The sequence below is a fragment of the Neophocaena asiaeorientalis genome, unplaced genomic scaffold, assembly GCF_003031525.2.
Source record: "Neophocaena asiaeorientalis asiaeorientalis breed wild unplaced genomic scaffold, Neophocaena_asiaeorientalis_V1.1 scaffold29, whole genome shotgun sequence".
NCBI lineage: Eukaryota > Metazoa > Chordata > Mammalia > Artiodactyla > Phocoenidae > Neophocaena > Neophocaena asiaeorientalis.
Genome location: NW_020174423.1, coordinates 4,947,758 through 4,971,756, shown reverse-complemented (window position 1 = coordinate 4,971,756; position 23,999 = coordinate 4,947,758). Strand labels below are relative to the sequence as shown.

Below are 23,999 nucleotides of genomic sequence, written 5' to 3'. Positions count from 1 at the left end.
AAACCTATGCGCTCAAAGAAGAGTGACCGGTTTCAGACTCGGCTGAGCCCACCTGGAAGCATCTAGCTTCCGGTGACCCAGGGAGAAAAAGCCGCTTCCACTCCGACACCACTACCAGAAAAAGAATGGAGAAAAGAGACAGCTAGGGCAATTTTGACCCAGACCCCGTGACCCGGTTCCTCGCTCTGCGCCCTCTTCCACACCCCGCACCCCCCAGGCTTCGCCGAGAGCCCCTCCCCTAGACTCATTCAAAGCGCCACGTCTCCTAGCTCCGGGCCACCAGCCATCCCGCAAAGACTTCCTCCGGTTAACCCCTCCCAGCCACCCGCCCAGAGTCACCGATCCCCAAGGCTCGGCGCCGCCACCAGGCCCGAAAGGGTCACCGCCAACTGCAGCCGCGGCGCGCTAGCTCCAACGACTCCAGCCCCGCCCGGCCTCGCCCGCGCCCACGTGACACCCCACGCCCCGCCCACCGGCGTCCACGTGACCCGCTGCCCTGCTCCTAGTCTACGCTCGCTGCGTGGATCGCGGCCGGAGCCGCCATTGTTCCGCCGAGGGAGGACAGCGGGGCCTGGCCCTGGCGCGGAGACGCCGCTTAGCGGCCGCCGCTGGAGACACTCCCTCCCGCCGCCCCCCTCCTCCTGGCGGCGGCGGAGTGAGGCTGACGGGGGGCACTGGGAGCCCCCTGTCCTCCTGGCGGCGGCAGCGGCCGATCCCCGGCTCCGGCGCGAGGGGCGGCCGCAATGCGCTCGGCCTGAGGCGGTCCGGCCTGGCCTTACCTTGCTTCCCTTGACTGTTCCACGGCGTCTCTGCGCCTCGGCGTCATTCTGCGAGTGCCCCTGACGGGAGGGAAGATGGCTACACGGAGCTGGCTGGACGAGCTGGCCCAGCAGGCCGAGGAGGGCTCAGCCCGGCTGCAGGAAATGCTCTCGGTCGGCCTAGGCTTTCTGCGCACCGAGTTGGGCCTCGACCTGGGGCTGGAGCCGAAACGGTACCCGGGCTGGGTGATCCTGGTGGGCATGGGCGCGCTCGGGCTCCTGCTGCTCTTCCTGCTCGGCTACGGCTGGGCCGCGGCTTGCGCCGGCGCCCGCAAGAAGCGGAGGAGCCCGCCTCGCAAGCGGGAGGAGGCGGCGGCCGCGCCGGGCCCGGCCGCTGACGACCTAGGCGTGCTGAAGAATCTCAGGAGCGAGGAGCAGAAGAAGAAGAACCGGAAGAAATTGCCGGAGAAGCCCAAAGTGAGTAGGGGAGGAGTGGCGGGAGAGTAGGGGCGAGGGGCCAGCGTGGAGCTCCTCGAGCTTGCGGGAGGCCAAACGCGAGCCGCCCCAGCCGGGAATGGAAAAGGAAAAGAGTGAGGTTAGTCGAGAGCCGGGACGCAGTCTCCCCAGGCGGAGGAGGTGATCGGTGGACACGTTTCTTGGAGAACGGTGGAAACTCAGGAAGCATGGGACCGGTGGGGAAGATGAGTGTAGAGGAAGGAAGTTAGACAGTGTGGGGTATGTTTAAATAGAAGCGCCCGGCGGTCAGGTCATTTTCGGGAACCTTGACCGCCGGAACGACATGCCAACGTCCCCGAGGCCTGCTGGGTCGGCTGCATGTGTGTGCGGAGACTGATGGGACCTGACGGTGGGGAAGTTGTGGCAAGACCGCGCTGGGGAGGCAGAGCCTGGCTCAGGTCACACTGAGATGGGGAGATACGGCGGCCTGCAGACTCCGGGGCTGACTCGAGGCTTAAAGGTACCCAGGTCTGGACGCGCTTCCATTTTAGTTGGGACTGTTGAAGGGAGACGGTGGCCCCCTCTCATTCCGGTGCCTGTGGCAAGTAGAGGCCGGACCTGGAGCAAGGCAAGAGGGGGGTCTGTTTTCTCAGGTACTCGGGGCTCCGGGGCCCCCCGAGAGAGCGCTCAGGCAAGTTCGGCGGAGCGGTGTGGGCGTTTTGAAATAGAGTAAAGGGATGACAGAGCAGAAAGGCGCAGGCTGCGCGAGGCGTTCCGGCACCGATTTACGGGGCCACGTGTGGAAATGCAGAGAGCATCACAGCCGTTTTAGCATGCCTTCGCATTTCATTTCTGCGGCCTTTATGGCCATTTCCCCACGGTTCTCCCATTGGAACGTTCATGGTTTTATTAATTTCAAAAAAAAAAGTACCGTGCAGTTGAACAGGGTATGGAGGGTGTGCAAAATGAGAAGCAGCTCCTAACCTATTTATTTTATTTTATTTTATTTATTTTTGGCTGCATTGGGTCATCATTGCTTCACACAGGCTATCTAGTTGTGGCGAGTGGGGGCTACTCTTCACTGCGGCGCACGGGCTTCTCATTGCGGTGGCTTGTCCTGTTGTGGAGCATGGGCTCCAGGTGCATGGGCTTCAGTAGTTGTGGCATGCGGGCTTAGTAGTTGTGGCTCATAGGCTCAGTAGTTGTGGTTCATGGGCTCTAGAGCACAGGCTCAGCAGCCGTAGCGCACAGGCTTAGCTGCTCTCCAGTATGTGGGATCTTCCCAGACCAGGGCTTGAACCTGCGTCCCCTGCCCTGGCAGGCGGATTCTCAACCATTGTGCCACCAGGGAAGCCCTCCTAACCTATTTTTATAGCCACTGGATTTAGCTCTTCCCCTTTTCAGTACGATAAAGTACAATACTGTGTGACCTGCGCTCTGATTTTTGCTGGATACTGAGAAGTATACACGTGAGAGTTAAAGTCAGGCATGGAAACTAATACAGGAGACAGATTCAAAAATAATTCTAAAATTTTGTAGACTGACAGGTGTGAGGTGTGAGCAGTATAAATGAGGGTTGGAGAGTGGGAAACTATTTGCATTGGAGGCATTTAGGCAAGTTATTGGAGGAAGTGAGATCTGAGTTGAAGCTAAAGTAATGAGAGTATGGTTGGTTACAGTACAAAGGATAAGGTTGTAGTAGAGATGTGACAGGCCACAGTTACTGCATTATTAGGTCTAGATTAGATTTGCTGATTAAGAGGATGCAAGATACATGCAAGACCTGGAAAAGGATACAACTTTGTCAGTGTGAATACCACCTTAGGTTAGGAAAAGAGAAAATACAAGTGACTTGGAATGTAGGTAATTATATTTAAACTTGTAGAGAGTATCAAGGATTACCAGAAAGTAATGTTATGGTGGAAATAAAGAACCTGGCTCCAAGACAGGAAAGAAGGTGATCTTGAAAAAAACACATACATTAATAAGCCTAGGACCAGTGTGGATGAAGCAGGATGTGAAAATTTCAAAGCTCTCTTTGGGACGTCTGGAATTTCAGATAGACTTGGGTCAAGAGACAGGTGCTCCAAGAGCCCACACGAAGTGCATCACAACACTTGGATGACCCATCTGAAGAAGGAACACAGACAGGCTCCTGTGGAACTTGAGCTGTGAAATATGCTTATCAAACTTAGTACTTATTCCTTCTCCTTTTCATTTGCGTTAAGGAAAGGGGGATGAATAAATAAATCCAGTATTATCTTTGGGGAGTGGAGAATGGGAAGACTAACGGAGTGGTTGAATGTTAATCACGTGAGAAAACGTATTTGCCTACCTAATGGTAAAGTTGTGTTGGAGAAGTTCATCAGCACAAAACTGGCTTTCAAATGTTTTTGCAACCTACAGTGAAAACATTTTACATTGCGATACCCCCCACACATATATCAAACTATTCTATTTGTTTTTGTTTAATGATATTTGTGACCCACTAAATTGGTTTCATATTTGATTATGAGGCGTGACCCACAGTTAGAAAAACACTGCTTTATAGGGTTAAGAAATATAAGCTTCCATTTATTTAGTTAGTACTCATATGGTTTGCACTGTGCTAAATATTTACTTGGGGAAAAGCAGGATACTGCTTGCAAATTGAAGGCAGTAAAAAGGAAAACAATATTCATATGTCTGTGAAGGGAATACAAAAGTAAAAGCTTAGTTTTTCCCCAGGGAGCTGCTTATTCCAGTTGTGGAAAAAGATATCAGAAAACCCTAGTGTGGGCCCAGGTGGCCAGGAAAAACCTTATCACAGAATTTGACTTTGAAAGTGGGGAGGAGCAGGATAGTGGGAGAGACTGAAGAAACAGCAATGGCTCAGGGGAGGAAGACTTAACTCTGTCAGCCTGGCAGGAATTAGGACCTCTAAATTTGAGTAAGGCATTTAACCATGCTCCGATTAGCTTATCTTGTTTATAAATTGAAGATCTTAGTTGAGTTAAAACACTGCAGGATTCCGCAGCGTGTTAACCCTAACTACTTGCAATAGACTTACTTTGGGGTTTTTTTTGGTCGTGCCACACGGCCTGTGGGATCCTAGTTCCCTGACCAGGGATCCAGCCAGCGTCCCCTGCATTCGAAGCATGGAGGCTTAACCACTGGAGCACCAGGGAAGTCCCTGCAATAGAGTTACTTTGAATGCTTGTTAAATGGTGTAGATTCCTGAGTCCTACTACATACCTTGTAAATTCAGAATCTGTGGAACTGGGTTCAGGGAATCTGCATTTTTAACAAGCTCCCTTGCCTATGAGTTTGAAAATCATTCCCTGCAATAGGGCCGTAAGATCCATAGTATAAGAGAGATTTCTAAATGGAGTCATGTTTAATCTTATGATCCATCTTTTATTACTACATCATTCTGATAAACATTTTAAGATATACTTAATTCTGATTCAAGTGGAATCAGTGATGTCAACTACTGCATTTTTTTAAAAGGACATTCCATATTTGTTTAAATATTTTATTTTCATCCTTTCAGTCCATCCTTTTTAGTTTTCTCTTAAATTATTCCAAATTTTACAACTCGAATTTTCAAAATTTGTTTCTAGTTGCCTTCTTTTATTTGTAGAATAGATGTCGTTTAGCTTTTTTAAATCTATTCATAAGCATTTTTTTTTTTAATTCTTATATCAGTTTGCTTTTTATCCCCTAATTTCTTGCCATAAGTTTTGGGGGGCATGAATTGCAGTTCGTTCCCCTGTTAAAAGTGAAGGGAGTGATGAAGGGGGCAGCACTTTTCACTGGACTTAGCTCTTGGCATTTTTGGAAATCATTGTTTTCATACATGTATTTTTCATGACATCTAGTTCATTGTGAGTGTTAAATAGGCACTCAGTAAATATTTTTTGCTTGACTTAATCTGTGCAGTGATATGGACGGATGTAAGATCTCAGATAACTGGTCTTTAACAATTGTTGCTTTGAATTTCAACTGGAAGCAGGTAACCAAGATCACGGTCAAAGAAAACTCATTTTAGTGGACAAGTTTTTTTCATATTAATTTAGGAATTTTCATAAAGATTTGCCATAGTGCGATTGTTAATATCTATAAGCTCAGTAAATAAAAGAGTAGTGTTTTGTCTTGTTTGCTACTGTATAACCTTGCACGGTGCTGGCAGTCAATAAGTAATTATTGAATGCATAATACAGTAAGATGTCCCACCAAAGTATTTATGCAACATACTCCTATTTTTCATGCCTAGTAAATTCCATGTGAGCCACCTTTTCATTTTTACAGTGGAAAATGGCTGTGTTTGCCTCATCTGGCTAAAATTTTGTAAGGTCCATCTTTCTACAGCCAATAAATCATTCTAATAGTATGCTGTGTCTTTTGTAGTCATTACTTCTTTTCCAGTTTCACTGCCACTGCCCTGCTTTTGGACTTTATTACCTTTTGCTTAGGCTGTCCTAAGCATCCTAACTGGTTTTCCTGTTTCCAGTCCCTTTGTTGCCAATCCTTTCTACGCACTCATGCCAGCTAAATCTTTTAAAGCCCAGCTCTGATCATGTGACTTTCAAGTTCACATCTTTTCAGTAGTTCCTCAGCACCTGTTGAATAAGATCCAGTGACATGGCACTCAAGCCTTTTCATGATCTAACCCCATCTTAGATTTATCTCATACCATTACCCCTAAGACATTACCATTAGCTAGACGTCAGTGTCTCTTTATTCATATTATTTTTTCTAAAAGGCCTATTTTTTCTGTATCTCTACCAATTTCTACCTATCCTTCAAGGCCCAGCTACATTGCTGCCGTTACTATAAAGCCTTCTCTAGCTCCCCAGCTAGAGTTAGTCTCTCTTTTTTTATGTTTATTTTATATTTTTTATGAGAGCTGAAACAAGAAGGCAGAGCACTGCCTGGGAATGTGCTTGTAGGATGACTCAGATCTTTTCACAGCTCTGTGCATGCCCAAGAATGACAAGTATTGATTTTGGGGTTAGAAATAAATTTTAGTGAGTAAGCAAATTTCCAATATGGAATCTTCAAATAGTGGTGATCAACTGTTTATTTGCCTGTGACTATTCCTCTCATCTCCAAAACCTCATGTCTAGATGTACACTGAATTTCTTCAATTAGAAACCTGACGTTTGTCTCAAAAACTTTAACATCGCCGAAACAGGGCTTATAATTCCCTGCCCTCTTCCAGTCTTCCCCATTTCTATAAATGGTAAATGACTCTGCCATTCCTTCAGTCATACAAGCCAAAAATCTAAGAATTGTTCTTGGTTCTTCTCTTTTCCTTACCTCCTCATCTTCACCTCATATCCTAATCCTTCAGCAAGTACCATCAGTTTTATCTCCAAAACATATATTTAGTCCAGCTATTATCACCTTAACTCACTTGTACAGCAGTAGCTTCTGGTGGCTGCCCCCAGTGCTTGCTCGACACCCTAGTAAGGAGTCTTTTTAAAAACAAGCCACAGGGGCTTCCCTGGTGGCGCAGTGGTTGAGAGTCCGCCTGCTGATGCAGGGGACACGGGTTCGTGCCCCGGTCCGGGAAGAGCCCACATGCTGCGGAGCGGCTGGGCCCGTGAGCCATGGCCTCTGAGTCTGCGCGTCCGGAGCCTGTTCTCCGCAACGGGAGAGGCCACAACAGTGAGAGGCCCGTGTACCGCTAAAAAAAAAACCACAATCTTGTCTAAAACGAACATTTCAGTAGCTTTTGCATTTAAAATCTAAACTTCTTTCCTATATGGCCCAACACCTGCTTTTTTTCCTAAGCAGTTTTGAGTTGGTTTCTTCTCATTTGCTACCTTCACCTATAGTAATCTTTTTCAGTTCTTCAAACTCTCACAACCCAGTACCTTTACATGAGCTGTTATTGACACTTCTGGAACCATCTTGACCCCACTGTTCTAATCAGCCTTTAGATCTCTCTTTTAAAACTCACCTTCCCAGAAAATGCTTTCCTGATCACCCTATTTGAAATAGGCATCCCCTTTTATTTTCTGTTAACCTCTTATATGTGTTTCCTTTATCGTAGTTTGTAAATTGTCTAGTAACTTATTCATTTACTTTTGCTCAGGGTCTTTTCTCTCCGCTAGATTATAAGCCTTGATATGAGATAGCAAGCAGTGACTGGCATATAACAGCCTTTGATAATTATTTGTTAAACTAAATGCTGAATGAAGTATCTAAAATGACATCTCACTGTTTAGTTGAATAATCTAAACTGTTACGGGGCTAAATAAATTTGTCTTTTAAGATATTCTCAATAGAATTATATCTTTTATTCATAGGTGGTAGTTTTGCCATGTCATCCCAGGTATTACTAAAGTTACGTGTCATCTACAGGGTTTTCTTCTTCCCTTTAAGTCACTAGTCCCCTTAGTTTCAAGTCTTAGAAGAATACTCATTTGATTTAAAAATCTTGAGTGATAGGTAAAACAAACATTCCTGATTTTACCAAAAGGAATCTTGAGTTTCAGAGAGATTAAGTGACTTATTCAAGGTCGTAGAGCAAAGGCATTTCAAAGGCAAAACAATATCCTGATTTCTAGTCTAAGAACTCACTGTTATTTCCATTATACCTCTCTGATTTTTTTTTAACCTCTCATTTTGATAGCATGTTCCAGGATATTATATTGCATTCAGAGAACAAATCTAATTTTCTCAGTGAATTACAACTTTATTGCTTTTAAGTTTTACTTTTAGAATCAGAAGTTTCTGCTGAAAATTATAATGACCTTTACAGAATCTCCAGAATTTTGCCTCTATTTGTTTGGTTACATGACAGGACTTTTTCATCCTGTCGTTTTCTTCTGCCAGAGGCCTTGCAGAAAAGACCTTCAATAGTTCTGACAGAAAAGACCTTAAATAGTCGTGCTCATCTTAAATACCAAGAGCAGCAATAAACCCTCCGAACACTTGTTTTTGTTGCACTTTGGCTTTATTGAGGAATGTACTACTTCTCAAGGTTGTGAGAGCCTTGAAAACATTTTTAAATGATTATTACTATTATTACTATTCAAACAAAATCATAGGATCTCTGTGAGGAGTTGGTGTTATCTGACCAGTTTTATTTGGCCGCGCTGCACGGCTTGTGGGATCCTAGTTCCCCGACCAGGGATTGAACCCGGCCCTTGGCAGTGAAAGCGCCGAGTCCTAACCACTGGATCACCTGGGAATTCCTCTGCAGTTTTTAAATTTACTCTTTTCTCTCCAGCTATGCTAGTGGTTTTCAAACTGTTCCACAGAATGCCAGTATTCCAGAAGGCATCCATCAGGATCTGAGAAAGAATTACATGGATATGTGTCTGCTGTATCACCTGTAATCCTTATCTCAGTACCCATCTGACATAAAGCCTTGAAAACCAAAGCTGTATTTACCGTTTCAGAAATCATCTTTAGAATAATTTGGCCATGTGATAGGTATTGAATGTCATCTCTCTAACCTATAAAAGTAGCCCTGAGCATCCCTGATGCAGTCAACAAAGAGATGTTTTGAAATCCCTGAAGAGGATTTAGTTTTGGCTAGCTGTTGAGAAGGCACAAGGATCTTTACCCTAAAGGAAATAACTCAGGATATATAGGAAGATTTTGCAAATTTGATTTATAGGCCATATTTGTAAGATTATCCTCTTAGTTTTTAGGAGTTTAAAATTGGGGGTGAATTTAAAAATAAGTTGGTAAATTACTGTGACTGAAGCTGTAGTTTATGTGTATGTTTAGTTTACGTAATTGATATGTGCACAACATTTGGCAGGAAAAAACACACAATTTGTGTTTTCAAATAAATGACAAGAAATTATTCTATCTTGAATATGTATCAGCACTCTTCACAACTAAAACTAAGAAACTGACAAAGACTTAGTCTTGTCCATTAAATGAGATAATGCATGTGCTTGGCACATGGCAAATACTTGGAAATTATTAGATCTATCAACTAAAGATGATATCTCTTGAATTTCCATGATGTCTTGCCTTTATTTTTTTTTATCATGGACATAATATGTAGTCTTATGCTTCCTGTATGCTCAGTATAATTTCCAGCTAAGAAAATTAAGACTCCAGTGAAGTAGTAACTTGTCCAGGGTTATACACATTTGGGATTCAATCGTGGTCTCAGCTTGCCTTCAAAACTCATACTCTTCTCCTTAAAGAGGCTGGGGAATGGGGCTGGCTGGAGTTGTGGCCTCTCCCGTTGCTGAGCACAGGCTCCAGACGCGCAGACTCAGCGGCCATGGCTCCCGGGCCCAGCCGCTCCGCGGCATGTAGGATCCTCCCGGACTGGGGCACGAACCCGTGTCCCTTGCATCGGCAGGCGGACTGTCAACCACTGTGCCACCAGGGAAGCCCTGTCTTTTATTTTAGTGTGCGCTATTGTATACCTGTGTTCTTCCTTTGCTTTGGTCGAAGCTTCTCAAGGGCAGGAATTGTGCCTCACTTGTCTTTGTTTCAAGGTTTTAAGGATTCTGCATATTACTCTACTGAGTTCACTTACTGGATATTGAGTGAATGAATATGAATGATTATTGTGTAATTATTTTAGAAAACAGTGAAACTGTAAGCAGCTTTTTAAAAAAGAAAGAGAGTATGACATGTCTCTAGAGCAAGCCTGGACTATTTTTAGCCTCTGAGAGGATACATTTACTCATCATTTGTATTCTGTTAACTTCCCAAAAGAATTTGTGTCTGGAGCATTGGGCCCATTGGATACATGTACAGTTTGTTAGCTCTCTTGACCACCAGGACTTAACGTTTATTTTGAGCTTGCTAGTATGAAAAATGACTTGAGTGCTGGAACATGGGATGAGGTTATGGGCCATCATAGCTTTGGAGAGGAAAGGATATTGAAGGAAAGAAACTGTTTCTTGAGCAAGTAAAGTATGCTTTCACATGTTTTCTCATTTACTGTCACTTTAACAAGTTACATAAGACAAGTTACGTATTTTCTTCATATTTACAGATGAAGTTGAGGGTGAAGTCAAGGAAAATGCTTAAAGTCACAGTGATTAAATATGGAAGTTGGGCCTTAATCCCAGGTTGTCCATTCCAAAGCCCGTAGTCTTTTCATATTTCACTTTTTTTTTTGGTAGTTAGTAGACTGCCCTTCTAGTTTCTAAACTTAAGAAGTGGCCTTCCCTGGTGGTGCGGTGGTTAAGAATCCACCTGTCAGTGCAGGGAACATGGGTTCGGGAAGATCCCACATTTCGCAGAGCAACTAAGCTCATATGCCACAACTACTGAGCCTGTGCTCTAGAGCTCACAGGCCACAGCTGTTGAGCCCACGAGCCACAACTGCTGAGCCCACAAGCCACAACTGCTGAGCCCGTGAGCCACAACTACTGAGCCCATGTGCCACAACTGCTGAAGCCCAGGCACCTAGAGCCCATGCTCCGCAACAAGAGAAGCCACTGCAGTGAGAAGCCCACACACTGCAACAAAGAGTAGCCCCCACTTGCTGCAACTAGAGAAAGCCCACGCGCAGCAATGAAGACCCAATACAGCCAAAACTAAATAAAATAATTTTTTTTTTTTTTTTTGCGGTACGCGGGCCCCTCACCGCTGTGGCCTCTACCATTGCGGAGCACAGGCTCCAGACACGCAGGCTCAGTGGCCATGGCTCATGGGCCCAGCTGCTCCACGGCATGTGGGATCCTCCCGGACTGGGACACGAACCCGTGTCCCCTGCATCAGCAGGTGGACTCTCAACCACTGCGCCACCAGGGAAGCCCCTAAAATAAATTTTTTTTAAAAAATTAGAAAATAAATAAATAAACTTAAGACGTTTCCAAGTAATTTGAAGTCATGGTTTTTACATTTCGTGGCTAAAAATAAAATTTATATAACTAAGTGGAAATAGGATTCTAAATGCTTTCATTTTAGAAGTGTCAAATGTTAAACCTTGTATATGCTTACCTTAGCTATAGATTCTTCTGCAATTTAGAATCAGTTTAACAGATATATAAAGGCCACTCAAATGGAGTAGAAGTCTATTATTAAGCATATCTTATTATTCTGAACCTTAAAACTCTCAGAGGGCAGATTCCTTTCATATGTCCTTGTCCCTGAGGTCCCTGTGTGGTGCCTTGTACTTAATTAATTAATAAATGTTTATGGAATTAGTAAATTGGAGATTGACTAACGTGAAGAATTTTATTTCCTTGAGTAGTTATCAAATAAGACCCTGTTCCCCTGCTGTGTGGCCCCCTCCTCCATTTTATTTTCCTGATTGTCAGCTAGGTGTCTTCATTCTGCCTTATCACCCTCCCAACACATTACACACACGTTCTTTTGTGAATGTATTTTTTAAAAGGATCTGGGATGGGAGTTGAGGGAATGTTTAATAACAAGGCTGACATGGCATTATCTACAAGTTTATCCATGTAAGGAATGATTATATCATTTTTCTGTTACTGGTTGATTTTCACCAAATTTGAAGGACATTTTGGGGTGGTCTAATTTAAAATATAGATTGCATGCTATATATAAAATTAACTTTGGTTGGCCCTGGAGGGGAACACCTCAGAATTTTCCAGAGAATTTTAAACCGGGGTACAGCAAGAGGCCCATGTAATTCTAACCTGTAGAAACAGCACCATATATATTATAAAGTCTCTATGATCAGAGAAGATACTTTCATGTAAAACCCAGCATGGAAGTCATATTGGATTTGAAGTGTTAGTTTGCGATTAGTTATTTTCATGTGAGCAGATCTACATAATATGCTTCCATTTAGGGATTTGCTAATTTAAATGTGGTTAATGCTTTACCAGGACAAGGCTTCCTTGACCAGCTAGTAGAGATCAGATTAGTACTGTTGATAGGTAGGAGAGGCACAACCATCAAAGTGTATCCTCTTTTCCTGCTACCTGAGAATGCTGTTGACTTTTCCCTTGGGATAGGGGGCTTATTATTTCATGGTGTCAGGCATTTGTGGGGAGCTGTTGGTGACTTACGGAACCCCAATAGTTATGAGACCTATATAAAGCCCAAAAGTTAGTGGAAAATTGGGAAATCTGCATAGGCCAGAACTGCAGTTCTAGCCACTACATAAGTTGTTGCAAAGAAGGAAGTAAAATTGGCACAGGTTGGAATGTGGGACCACCTTTGGCTTGCTGATCATTGCAGAGCCTATGAAATGGAGACTGAGTGTTCCTCTGCTGGTCATTGATTGAGGACTTCAGACTTTGTATTTGTCCAGAAGGAAAGATTTTTTCATCTTTCATTTGGGAGGCTCTATCAGCATTGTTTGCAGTTGTCTCAAAGGAATTGCATTGAACTTTTTAGCGGTTTTTAAGATAGTTTTTAACCACTTAATTTCACCTTTTTACAGTTAGTATATAAATTTAAATGACTCAATTTAGTCATTTACATGAGTAAAATGGAGGTATCATATAAGTGACTATGATAGTTTGCTGAAGGGATTAGTTAAATGAAGTTTCATAGATGTGAGGCTTGTGAGCTGCCACGTGAAGAGAGGGAAACTGTGGACTTAGAGCTGTAAGATTGGTCAGTTGGAGTAAAGCTTACATGGAAAGGTGAGGACGACCCCAGAAAATCAGAAAAAGTAAGTTTGACTAGTCTGAAATAAGAAATGGCATACGAGAACTGACAAGTAAGATGGTGATATGGGAAAGTAGAATTAAATAAAGTTTTATATTCCTGGTGTGGATATGGCTCTAAGCCCAAATTCCTTTCTGGGGTTTCTGACCTTTCTCAATGCATTGTCTCCTCTACCCCTCCCTGCCCCCCCTATATACATAAACACAGAGAAATGAGAAGAGACAGCATTAAAGTGGCAAAACAGCCCAGAGGAAAGAAAACCAAACCAAGAGTGAGGACACTTGGTTTCAACATTAACTGTCTGACTTTAACAAGTTGCTTAAGACTCAGCATATTAAATTTGAGTTAATTAGGAATTTAATCAGCTAAAAGACAGCTTTTGTTTGGATTTTTCTGCCATAAATCTTTGGGAAGCCTGCAGATTGGGTTTTGGAATATTAATGTTTTCTCTTTCCAACTGCATATCCCTGATAATTTTGCACAAATGCAGGTAATGTCACATTAGAAAAACTTTGAACATTCATATTGTTTTTGTTACTATAGCTCCGCTGTAATAAGTAATCTGGTGGAAATCTGTTCTGCAAGAAGTAGAAATAAAGCAATTTAAACTAGTATATTGATTTACTAACTTACTGTGTTGAATATGAGAAGAATGGGCAAGTGAAAAGTAGTAGTAAGATCCAGAAAGAAGAGGTTAGAAATACAGATACCTGGGAGATACCTGGGCCCTTTTCTTCAAAGTTCTGAATCTAAGTATATTTCTGGTGATGGGGCTCAGAAATGCTTCATTTTAAAAAAAAAAAAAAACCCCAACTGGTGATTCTGATTAAAAGCCAGAATTGGTGTTCAGAGACTTAATTCTACTCATGAACACCTCTAAGTGCTGTCATTTTGTTTTGGGGTTGTTAGGAAAACTGAGGTAGCCTTTTTATGTGGCAGTGGGTTAGTAAAGCTTCTTAATCCTAGAATAGTAGAGCTATTAGATTGTAAGATTACAGGGGACATTAGCGATTATCTAATACAGAGAACAACAAACTGTGGTCCATGGACCAAATCTGGTCCTCCACCTGTGTTTGTAAAGTTTTTTGTAACACAGAGGTACTCATTCCTTTATGTATCATCTATGGCTGCTTTTGTGCTACAGTAGCAGAGTTTTGTAGTTGCGACAGAGACTCCATAGCTCACAAAGCCTAAAATATTTTCTGTCTGGCCCTTTAACAAAAAGAGTTTGTGGACTTTTGAATAGATCAGACCTATCACTTTTATAGATGTAGAAAAAAACTCAACGATAACGAGTGAAATACTCTGAGATTACACAGCCAATTGGTGGTCAGAGTGCAAAGACAATTTAGTTCTTTTTCCTGCTTCCATTCCACTATTTTTTGTTGGAGGTACTGATGCCTGGGTGAAATCAGAAAATAAATTTGTGGTGCAGTTTTGCTTATAAGTTCATTCTTTATTATATTACAAGATGTAGTTCCTAGGGACAATAGTCTTAGATAACACAGCTGTACAAAAAACGTTTTAATTTGGGTCGGGGGTAGAATTTGATTGTTGTATATTCTGTGTCCTGAGTACAAATCTTTGATTTGCTCTGCCAAGCAGTTTGATAACAGAATCCATTATTGTTGCTGTGCAGCCAAACGGACGGACCATCGAAGTGGCTGAGGAAGAGGTCGTCCGAACTCCTCGGAGTGCAGCAGCTAAGCAGCCGTTAGAGACACACAAGAAAAATGAAAAGGTCAGTTGGGAGCATGTGAAATTATATGCAAGGCTCTTAATAAAGAGAGTGACATATAAAATGTTACATGTACACCCCCATTTAAGGAAAACTAAAAATCTGAATTTATCACAGCGATGGATGGGTGGTGGAGGTTTAAGTAAGTTGGTTTTGTTTGTTTGTTTTTTAAGGAGGGATGTATCACCGAGTATTTTAAACATTGCTGTGACATTATTAAGTTTTCATTTTGCCAGGAACAATTTATTCATGACTTGAACATCTTTTATATGAGTAAGGTTCCAGATATGTAACATACCTCTTAATGGAAAACAAAATTGTGATACCTTTGTTAATAGTGCACTTTTGGCATGGAAAGCTTGGCAAAATTGTTCTATGGTATTAAGTGTTAATGTAGATTTCTATTGTGACAGCGACATAATCATCTACTTATTAGATACAATTTGAATTTGTTTAACAAAGGAAAATATTCTGTACTCAGGTCATTATTAAAAGGTTTGGATGTGCACTCTTAAGTTTTCAAATAAGGCAATCTATTATACCCCGTTAATGGTACATTCCTGGGGTTTTATTCATTTTCCAGTTGCCAGTGTTAGAACCATCCCATTTTTATTTGACTTAATTTAGTTTGTAAGTAGGCAAAATGTACAAGACTCTGTTAACAGTGGTACCTCCTGCTGTGGGCGAGAGACTTTTTATTTAATTCTTTTTGGTACATTAAAAATTGCAACCTCCCCCCACTCTTTTTTTTTAACCCTTGCTTGCATAGCGCCTTTTCAGGGAAAATGAACAAAAAAACAACCACAGGTAGGTAAGTGGTTTCTAGGAACCAAGGTGCCACAACTCCAGCCCTGTAGAGTAGTGGTGTGAAGTGGTTGGTACAGTTTCTTAATGCTCATAATTTCAAAATACCACTGAAGAACTGGTAAGATCAATTCTGCCCTGTAACCCGGTGAAATTGGTCTAGGGCCAAGACAGCTGCAGGTAGGATGGCTTAAAATGAAGGATGGTTGTGGGAAAGAATTAAATATATGTCTGACTTTGCCTTTGGCAGAAAAATAAATAGTAAATTACTTTTATTAACAAATAAGCATACAATTTAGGGATTGTGAATTTACACTGTGAATAGTTTATATGCTTAAAGTAGATGTATACTTCTCCCATCTAGTGTTTCCTTGTTCCTGGGCTTTCTCTCTACTAGTGAGCATTTTATACTTAACTCCTGCTTCCACTCCCTGAATTATCCTGAAAAATATGTAGTTGGAATAATTAATCAACTACCATTCATCTCTGATTGATTAATTATATATAGATTGTATGTATCAGGATGTAAAACCATAGTTTAAAGTTTTAAATCATTCTGAAATCTCTTATGCTAGAAAGTAATTATAATGGTTGACATTTGTTAAGTATCTAAAACATGGCAGGCACTGTGCAAGGTGAGGTCTGTGTATATATCGTACATATTTACTTCGTACATAATTACTTATTTAACTATAAGTAAATACATTTACTTATAGTAGGGACAACTTATTGAGCACTTAGTGGGTGTACTTTTAAGACTTTATAGAATATTTATACATGTTACTTTAATTATCCTTGCAAGAATGCTGAGGAGGTGGTATCATATCTTACAAATAAGAAACGTGAGGCTTAAGTTACCTAAGCTTTTAAAAGTACAGTCAGTTCTAACCTAGACTAACCTGACTCCAAACCTGACTCCTAACCTGACTCCAAAGTCTGTGCTTTTTTACTGCTCTGTATTATTTCTGATCCTTTCAAAAACTCTTCCAGGCAAATAGCATTAGTCCCATTTACAGATAAGGGCTCTGAAGCATAGAGGGATTGTGTGATTTCTCTAAGTTCATACGTAGTTTCTGAACTGGGAGTTGAACCCAGCTCATTCTGATGCCAAAGCCCATGTGCTGTTTAATCACTTGACAGAACCACCTCCTTTCAGTTGCCATTGCTTTTTTAGTGCAAGGCTTCTACCTTTGGTTTGTCGCCTATTTGATTTGACTTTTTGCATAATAATAAATGCTACCACTCATGCTTAATGTTTCTTTTCGCAATCCTACATCTTGAATTTATGCTTTTTAACTTGGTTCAGTCCAGGTGACTCTCATTTCAGTTAACTTTTTATGCTATTGTGCTGTATGCTTTTGTGTGTTTTAAATATGTTTTTTTTTTTAAGACTTCTTACTGTCTTTTTTCGTAAATAAACATCTTACGTCTACTTATGCACCTAAATATATATTATTATGTATTTGTTTTCCTCTCAGAGCCACGTTAGGCACTTTAAGAAATACAGTTTGCCCGTAAAGCAGTTGCACTCTATGCAGTGATTTTTTTTTTTTTTTTCTGTGGCACGCAGGCCTCTCAGCGCTGTGGCCTCTCCCATTGCAGAGCACAGGCTCCGGATGCGCAGGCTCAGCGGCCATGGCTCACGGGCCCAGCCGCTCCGTGGCATGTGGGATCTTCCCGGACCGGGGCACGAACCCGTGTCCCCTGCATCGGCAGGCGGACTCTCAACCACTGTGCCACCAGGGAAGCCCATATGCAGTGATATTGAATACCTTGTCCTGTCACTTGAGTAAGCCTTATAGATAAAACTGTCTAAAAACCGTATATGACAAGAGCTATAGATATTGGCTCTGTAAAGCAAGTTAAGCTACCAGGTCCATTTGGATATGAAGGTTAATGCTAGTGTCTAGTAGAGTATACATTGGATCATTAGCCAGGCTGAATGCATTGTGCTATTTGATGATGAAGAGAATAAGGAGAAATGTAAGATGTACTTACCCTCAGAGAGATTACAGTCTAGTTAAGGAAAGGCAAGCATAAGATAAGATACCAGGTAACATACGGCCTTGACTGCCAGGTATTCAGAGAAGTAAGATTATCCTATTTGGGTAGCCAGAAAAGATTGACTTAATTGGACTCTTGAGGATGGGGATGGTATTTCAGTGAGTAGTAGAAGTGGGGAGGCCAATTTTGGCAGGGGAGAGAAACAAATGAACACAGTCATTGTTCAGCTGAAACAAAACAACATATTCAGACTCAAGGGAAAGCCCTAGGCAGGTTTGACTGGTCAGGGTGGGGTGGGGTATGATAAAAACTTAGATATGCTCAGCTGGCAGCAACATTTGTGATTAACAAATCAGCATTGCATCTGTGATTGTAAAGGTCTGAATTAAGATAGAAGTGTAAAGATGGTTAGTAAGAAAAATAGCAAAAGCAAAAATGTATAAAATTTGGTCACCATCAGGTTGTTGCAGACAAAGTCAGTGGTGTCCTACTGAAATATTCATTCATTATAAAAATTAACAAGTTCTTACATTTTCGTGATGCTACACAGAGTACAAAATGTTCTCACATCTCTTAATCCTAATGCACAGGGAGGAGGGTAGTATCATTTTTTTTATACAGCTCATTGAAAAGAGTTTAATGAATTGCCCAGGATCACATAGCTAGTAAGTAATGCTCTCTCAATTTCTTTGAGGTAGCAGTTCTCAAAGTATGGTCCGTGGACCCCTGTGAAGGCATTCCAGGGACCTTTTTGTTGGGTCCCAGAAGACAAAACTGTTTTCAGAGTAATTAAGACATTGTTTGTCTTTTCCACTGTGTTAATATTTGCATTGATGGTGCAAAAGCAGTAGTGAGTAAAACTACTGCCGCCTTAGTACAAATAAAGGCAGTGACACCAGGCTACTTGTAGTTGAATTCTTTACTGCAATCCACTTACTTGGAAAAAAAAAAGGAAAAAAAATAAAAAAGCTAATTCCACTTAAGAGTATCCTTGATGAATCTGAAAAAATGATCATTATTCATTTTATTAAATCTTGACTTCTGAATACATGCCGTTTAATTATTCTGTATGATGAAATGGGAAGTATGCATAAAGTATGCTCTATACTGAAAAACAGTGGTTGCCTTGAGGAAAAACACCTGTGCAGTTGAGTTGCAAGCTGGAATAGCCACTTATTTCTTGTTACTCCATTTTTACTTGAGAGAACAACTGATAGACCATGGTTATTTAGAGTTGGGTATTTGTAGACATTTTCTCAAAAATAATCAAGACAGTTCAAGGAAAACAACTGATAGTACTGTTGCAAATGATAAAATGATTTGTTGCCAAGTGAAAATTATAAATTTGGAAAATTTGTGTCTACCACCATGAGCTTGACAACATCCCAGAACTTAATGAATTTCTGATGAGATCAGCAGTGATGTTAACAAATGTGTTGGGGTTTTTTTTAATATTGTATATAATGGATTGGGGTTTTTTGTTTGTTTGTTTTTATCTATTTGGTTGCACCAGGTCTTAGTTGCAGCAGGCGGGCTTCTTAGTTGCAGCTCAAGGGCTCCTTAGTGGCAGCTCGCCGGCTCCTTAGTTGTGGCATGAGAAATCTTAGTTGGGGCATGCATGTGGGATCTAGTTCCCTGACCAGGGATCAAACCCAGGCCCCCTGCATTGGGAGCGCACAGTCTTAACCACTGGGAGACCACCAGGGAAGTCCCCAGAATGTTTTTTGGGTTTTTTTATAAATTTTATTTATTTATGTATATATGTATGTATGTATGTATTGGCTGCGTCGGATCTTCCTTGCTGCGCGCGGGCTTTCTCTAGTTGTGGCGAGCAGGGGCTACTCTTCGTTGTGGTGCGCAGGCTTCTCATTGAGGTGGCTTCTTTTGTTGCGGAGCACACACTCTAGGCGTGCAGGCTTCAGTAGTTGTGATGCGGCAGGCTCAGTAGTTGTGGCTCGTGGGCTCTAGAGCGCAGGCTCAGTAGTTGTGGTGCACGGGCTTAGTTGCTCCACGGCATGTGGGATCTTCCCGGACCAGGGCTCGAACCCGTGTCTCCTGCATTGGCAGGCAGATTCTTAACTACTGCGCCATCAGGGAAGCCCCCCAGAATGTTTTTTAACCTTTTGGAAGATGTATGTAACTCAGTGAATCAGTATTTTCCAAATGCTCAATGCTTACATGTTACAAAAGTAGACAAGTATAAAAGATTCATTTAAGGTGCAAGGTAGAACAATGGATTTTAATGTAGTAAAGTATAGAAAGCTCATTGATGTAATTTCAGATTCCACATTGCAACAATTTTTAAGAAACTACCACTTGACAAGTTTTGATGTAATATTTTTTCCTTCCTCTACCTAAAATCCTTCATGATTTCCCGTTGTTATTACTCGACAATCTTGAACATAATCCATTGGCACTGTGGCTCAAGTCTCTTTTCTTACCGCTTACCTTCTCTAAGCTCCAGACATTTTGGTTTTCTTTCTTTTCCTTTTTTTTTTAAATTTAGTTTATTTATTTTATTATTTTTGGCTGCGTTGGGTCTTTTCCTGCAGGTTTTCTCTAGTTGTGGCGCACAGGCTTCTTATTGTGGTGGCTTCTCTTGTTGCGGAGCACAGGCTCTAGGCATGCAGGCTTCAGTAGTTGTGGCACATGGGCTCAGTAGTTGTGGCACATGGGCTCAGTAGTTGTGGCTTGCAGGCTGAGTAGTTATGGTGCACAGGCTTAGTTGTTTCGCGGCATGTGGGATCTTAGTTCCCCGACCAGGGATCGAACCTGAGTCCCCTGCATTGGAAGGCAGATTCTTAACCGCTGGACCGCCAGGGAAGTCCCCTCAATACCTTTTAAGAGTAGAAAAGAGTATCCTATGACCAAGAAATTTGAGTGATTAGTGTTTAGAAGACCAAAGACAAAATTATTCTGAGGCAGCATAGATTTTATACAGGCATAAACTCTAGCAGTTAGCAAAATAGAGAAAAACCTGCATGCTCAGGGAGCTTACATACATTTGTTTTATGTTCCATAATACATCTTAGAAACTGTAGTTTCAAACCAGGGATTGGCAAGCCATGATCAGGTTCTCTGCCTATTGTTGAAAGTTTTATTGGAACACAGACACACTTATTCATTTGTTTATTGTCTGTGGCTGCTTTTGCAATACAACAGCAAAGTTGAGAGGCCTTATAGTTTACAAAGCCTAAAATATTTACTATCTGGTCCCTTTTTTTGCTGAACCCCTGTTTTAAACTCCTGATACAGTCTTTTGGGTTCATTAAAGTGTTTCATTATCTGGAGTGCTTTAATATCATCTGATTCTCTAGGTCTTGGACTCTTGACCTTCCAGGCTCCCTTGTGCCGCAGTCTATAGCTTTGTGATTTCTTGGGTTTCACCCAAGGAATTAGTTTTCAAGAACTTCTTTAAGGTAAACCAAGTGGTTTTTTAAATAAAAGTGGGAATATCTTACCAGAGAAGCCTCATTTCTGCCCGTAGACTTTTCTGTCTAAACACCTAATGAATAGTGGAACTGAGACCAGAACTAGGACTTCTGCCTTAACGCATCGTTTTTCCATGATACCTGCTTGTATAGTGGCAAGAGGGGATCAAAAGTGAAATGGTGAATTTGTATTTTATAATGCTATGATTGAAGTGAGAATGGAAGTGGAATCTCCAAGTGGAATTAGTTTAGGCTATTGGAAATGTGAGAATCAAATCTGGGAAAGAGTTCAGGGCTAGATAAAAGAAGTTGTTAAGAAAGGTTTCTTGTAAATTTTTTAAGATTATGAGTTGATAACCATGCTGTTTATGCAGTGTTCCATAACTTATGAGCTCACACCAAACATATTTAAATAATTTAATGGCTTGGATGATGAATCAAGTATACAAATGTAATAGCTCAAAGATTTCATTTGGGGGGACAGTGAGAGTTAGGAAGACAGGGCTATATGTAATGCAGTCTAATTTTAGGCTCTTTCATTGACTAACAAAATATTAATGGAATACCTTCTATATGCAGGATATACTATTCTAAACACAAGGAATATAATGGTTGATAAAACAGGATAAAATGGTTGATAAAATTAACGAAATATTAACGGAATACCTTCTATATGCAGGATATACTATCTAAACACAAAGAATATAATGGTTGATAAAACAGGATAAAATGATTGATAAAAGAGTCACTATTCTCATGAAGTTTAGTGGGGAAAACAACTAAAAACAAGCAAGTATAGTCTCTAAAGTCAGGTGGTGGTAAACGCTGTGAAAGAAAATAACTAACCAAGGTGAGGAGAAAGAGGTAAAGTGCTCGTTGTGGGCACTTCCTTGCACCTGCATCTCTACTCCTTACTTCCATTCAAAAAAAATGTATCAGAGTAGTAGTGAGTGGAGAGATGCTGAGTCTAGTTCAAATCATACCTCCTCCCCAAAATGGGGGAAATCAGTTGCAAGCCTGTCTACTTTTTAAAAGGTTTGTAATACTTTTCATAATTAATCTCATCCTGATATTGTGTCACCAAGGTACTAAGATTAAGTAAACTGCTAGTTCAGACAGAGTAGAGAAATGGAATTCGTATGCCTCTTGGACCGTTCATCCTTTGCCATTTAACCATGCCCAACTCATCTGTATGAGACAGATGAGAAAAGTGAGAGACAAGTGAGAAAAATAAATAGTGCCAAAATGTGCAGCAGTATAAAATTAGGGACTTGCCACATTTAGGCAGGAAGTGGATGAAGTTGATCCTAAAGCAATGGTTTTCAGACTTTTTCAAGTGGCAATTGCTAAAACTTTTAAAAATAAATTTCACTGACAACTTTTAATTTTGTCAAGTACACTTTTATTTTTGTTTATTTTCTTGGCTGCACCTCCTGGCATGTGGGATCCCTGACCAGGGATCGAACCCACACCCCCTGCAGTGGAAGCGCAGAGTCTTAACCACTGGACTGCCAGGGAAATCCCATCAAGTACATTTTTTTTTAATTTGTTGATTTTTTTTTTGCTGATGTTTTTAAAATTAATTTTTATTGGAGTATGGTTGCTTTACAATGTTGTGTTAGTTTCTGCTGTACAACAAAGTGAATCAGTTATACGTACATGTATATGTATATGTGTATGTGTACGTATACATGTACGCATCCATTCTTTTTTAGATTTTCTTCCCATTTAGGTCACCACAGATCACTGAGTAGGGTTCCCTGTGCTAAACAGTAGATTCTCATTAGTTATCTATTTTATACAATAGTAGTGTGTATATGTGAATCCCAGTCTCCCAGTTTGTCCCACCCCCACCCCCCTTGGTAACTGTAAGTTTGTTCTCTACATCTGTGGCTCTGCTTTACCAATAAGTTCATCTGTACCATTTTTCTAGATTCCACATATAAGCGATATTATACAAGTACATTTTTAAAACCACTGTCACCATTGCAAAAAAAGAAAGGAATTTTGACACAATGGAAGAAGAACAAAAATCTCGGAAAAAAGATTTTGCCGTGAGTTAATGAAAAACCTTATACATAAGCCACTAGTCAGCAGACCAGAGCACTCTAGTATCCATTTCTAACCTTTAGAAAATACTCAGCATTCCTCTTTTTCATGCTCTGTTTACTTTATCACTCCTGACATTACCAGCAGAGACTTTAGATGATTACAGAGCTGTAAGTATTAGAGAGATCAGTTCCCCCAAATTTTAAGGACTAGTACTTTCCAGATTAGAGAATTAATAAATTGAATAAGGATTACATTCAGAACCTGGCAACTTACCTTGTGTGTAAATGGCTAATTGCAAAATAAAGTATCATTTAACTAAAAATTTGTATAGTATTCCTCTTCTGATAGTTTTGTTGCAATGCAAATATTAGATTATACTCCCTAAGTTAATCTTTTCAGCATTAATTGGGCACTGTTCTGCCTTTCTTTATACTTTGCAGTTCTTTAAAATAGCAGTATCTGTTAAGAGAGCAGTTAGCCATTTGAATAGATCTGCTTTTGCTGTCAAGGTATACCTTTTGCCACTCTAATAAATGATAGCACTTATTTGGGTATTGTCTAATATTACTGAGTGTTCATTTATGTTAAGTTTAAAAGATGAGCTTGATTATGGAAGTTATTTTTGTGTTTTCTTTGATAACCAGTTCCTTTTTTTTTTTTATATTTAAGTTCTGTGAATTTGAGAGCAAATTACTCATAGTCTTAGAACTACTTTAGCATGTGCTTTAAAGACTGTACTCTCCAAATTGGAATACATAAGAAGATCCATTGGGACGAAGGAAGAAAATATTAGGCTTTCTGTTTATACTATTTTTTTATCAAAATATTAAGCTTTACTCATGTTTTATATATAGTCATTGGCATCCTTATTTAGGATGTTAAAAGGTATTAATTAATTGGGGAGAGGAAGATGACAGAGATAAAGCAAATGGGGTGGAACTTTAGCTGGGTTAAGAAAAAATAATGCACATCATTTTAGGCATTGGACATCAGTAGAGGGAGGGAGAGGGGGTACATGGTAAAGGGTACAAGGAAAGTCACCCTAAGCACCCAGGCTACCGTACTTTATTTTGAGAGAAAATTCATGGTCAGTAACGTTTGGGCAAAGACAAGAATATTTAGAGATGACAGTCGTGTTGGAACCAAATGATTGTATATGTGAATAAAAGAATATACAGTTGAGATTAATTT

At 40.9% G+C, this 23,999-nt stretch overlaps 1 protein-coding gene across 5 annotated transcripts in view; it reads left to right on the top strand.

Moving 5' to 3' along the window:
• Positions 1-508: 508 nt before the first annotated feature.
• Positions 509-23,999, top strand: part of MTDH (metadherin) — a 63,989-nt gene continuing 40,498 nt past the window's right edge. For 2 of the 5 annotated variants that reach the window (XM_024756542.1, XM_024756541.1), the window contains exons 1-2: positions 509-1,235; positions 14,419-14,520. In XM_024756542.1, the coding sequence (XP_024612310.1) occupies positions 855-1,235; positions 14,419-14,520 (483 nt within the window). In that variant the 5' untranslated portion in view covers positions 509-854. The remainder of the gene's footprint in view (positions 1,236-14,418; positions 14,521-23,999) is intronic. The other 3 variants (XM_024756544.1, XM_024756543.1, XM_024756540.1) reach the window with 2 other exon arrangements.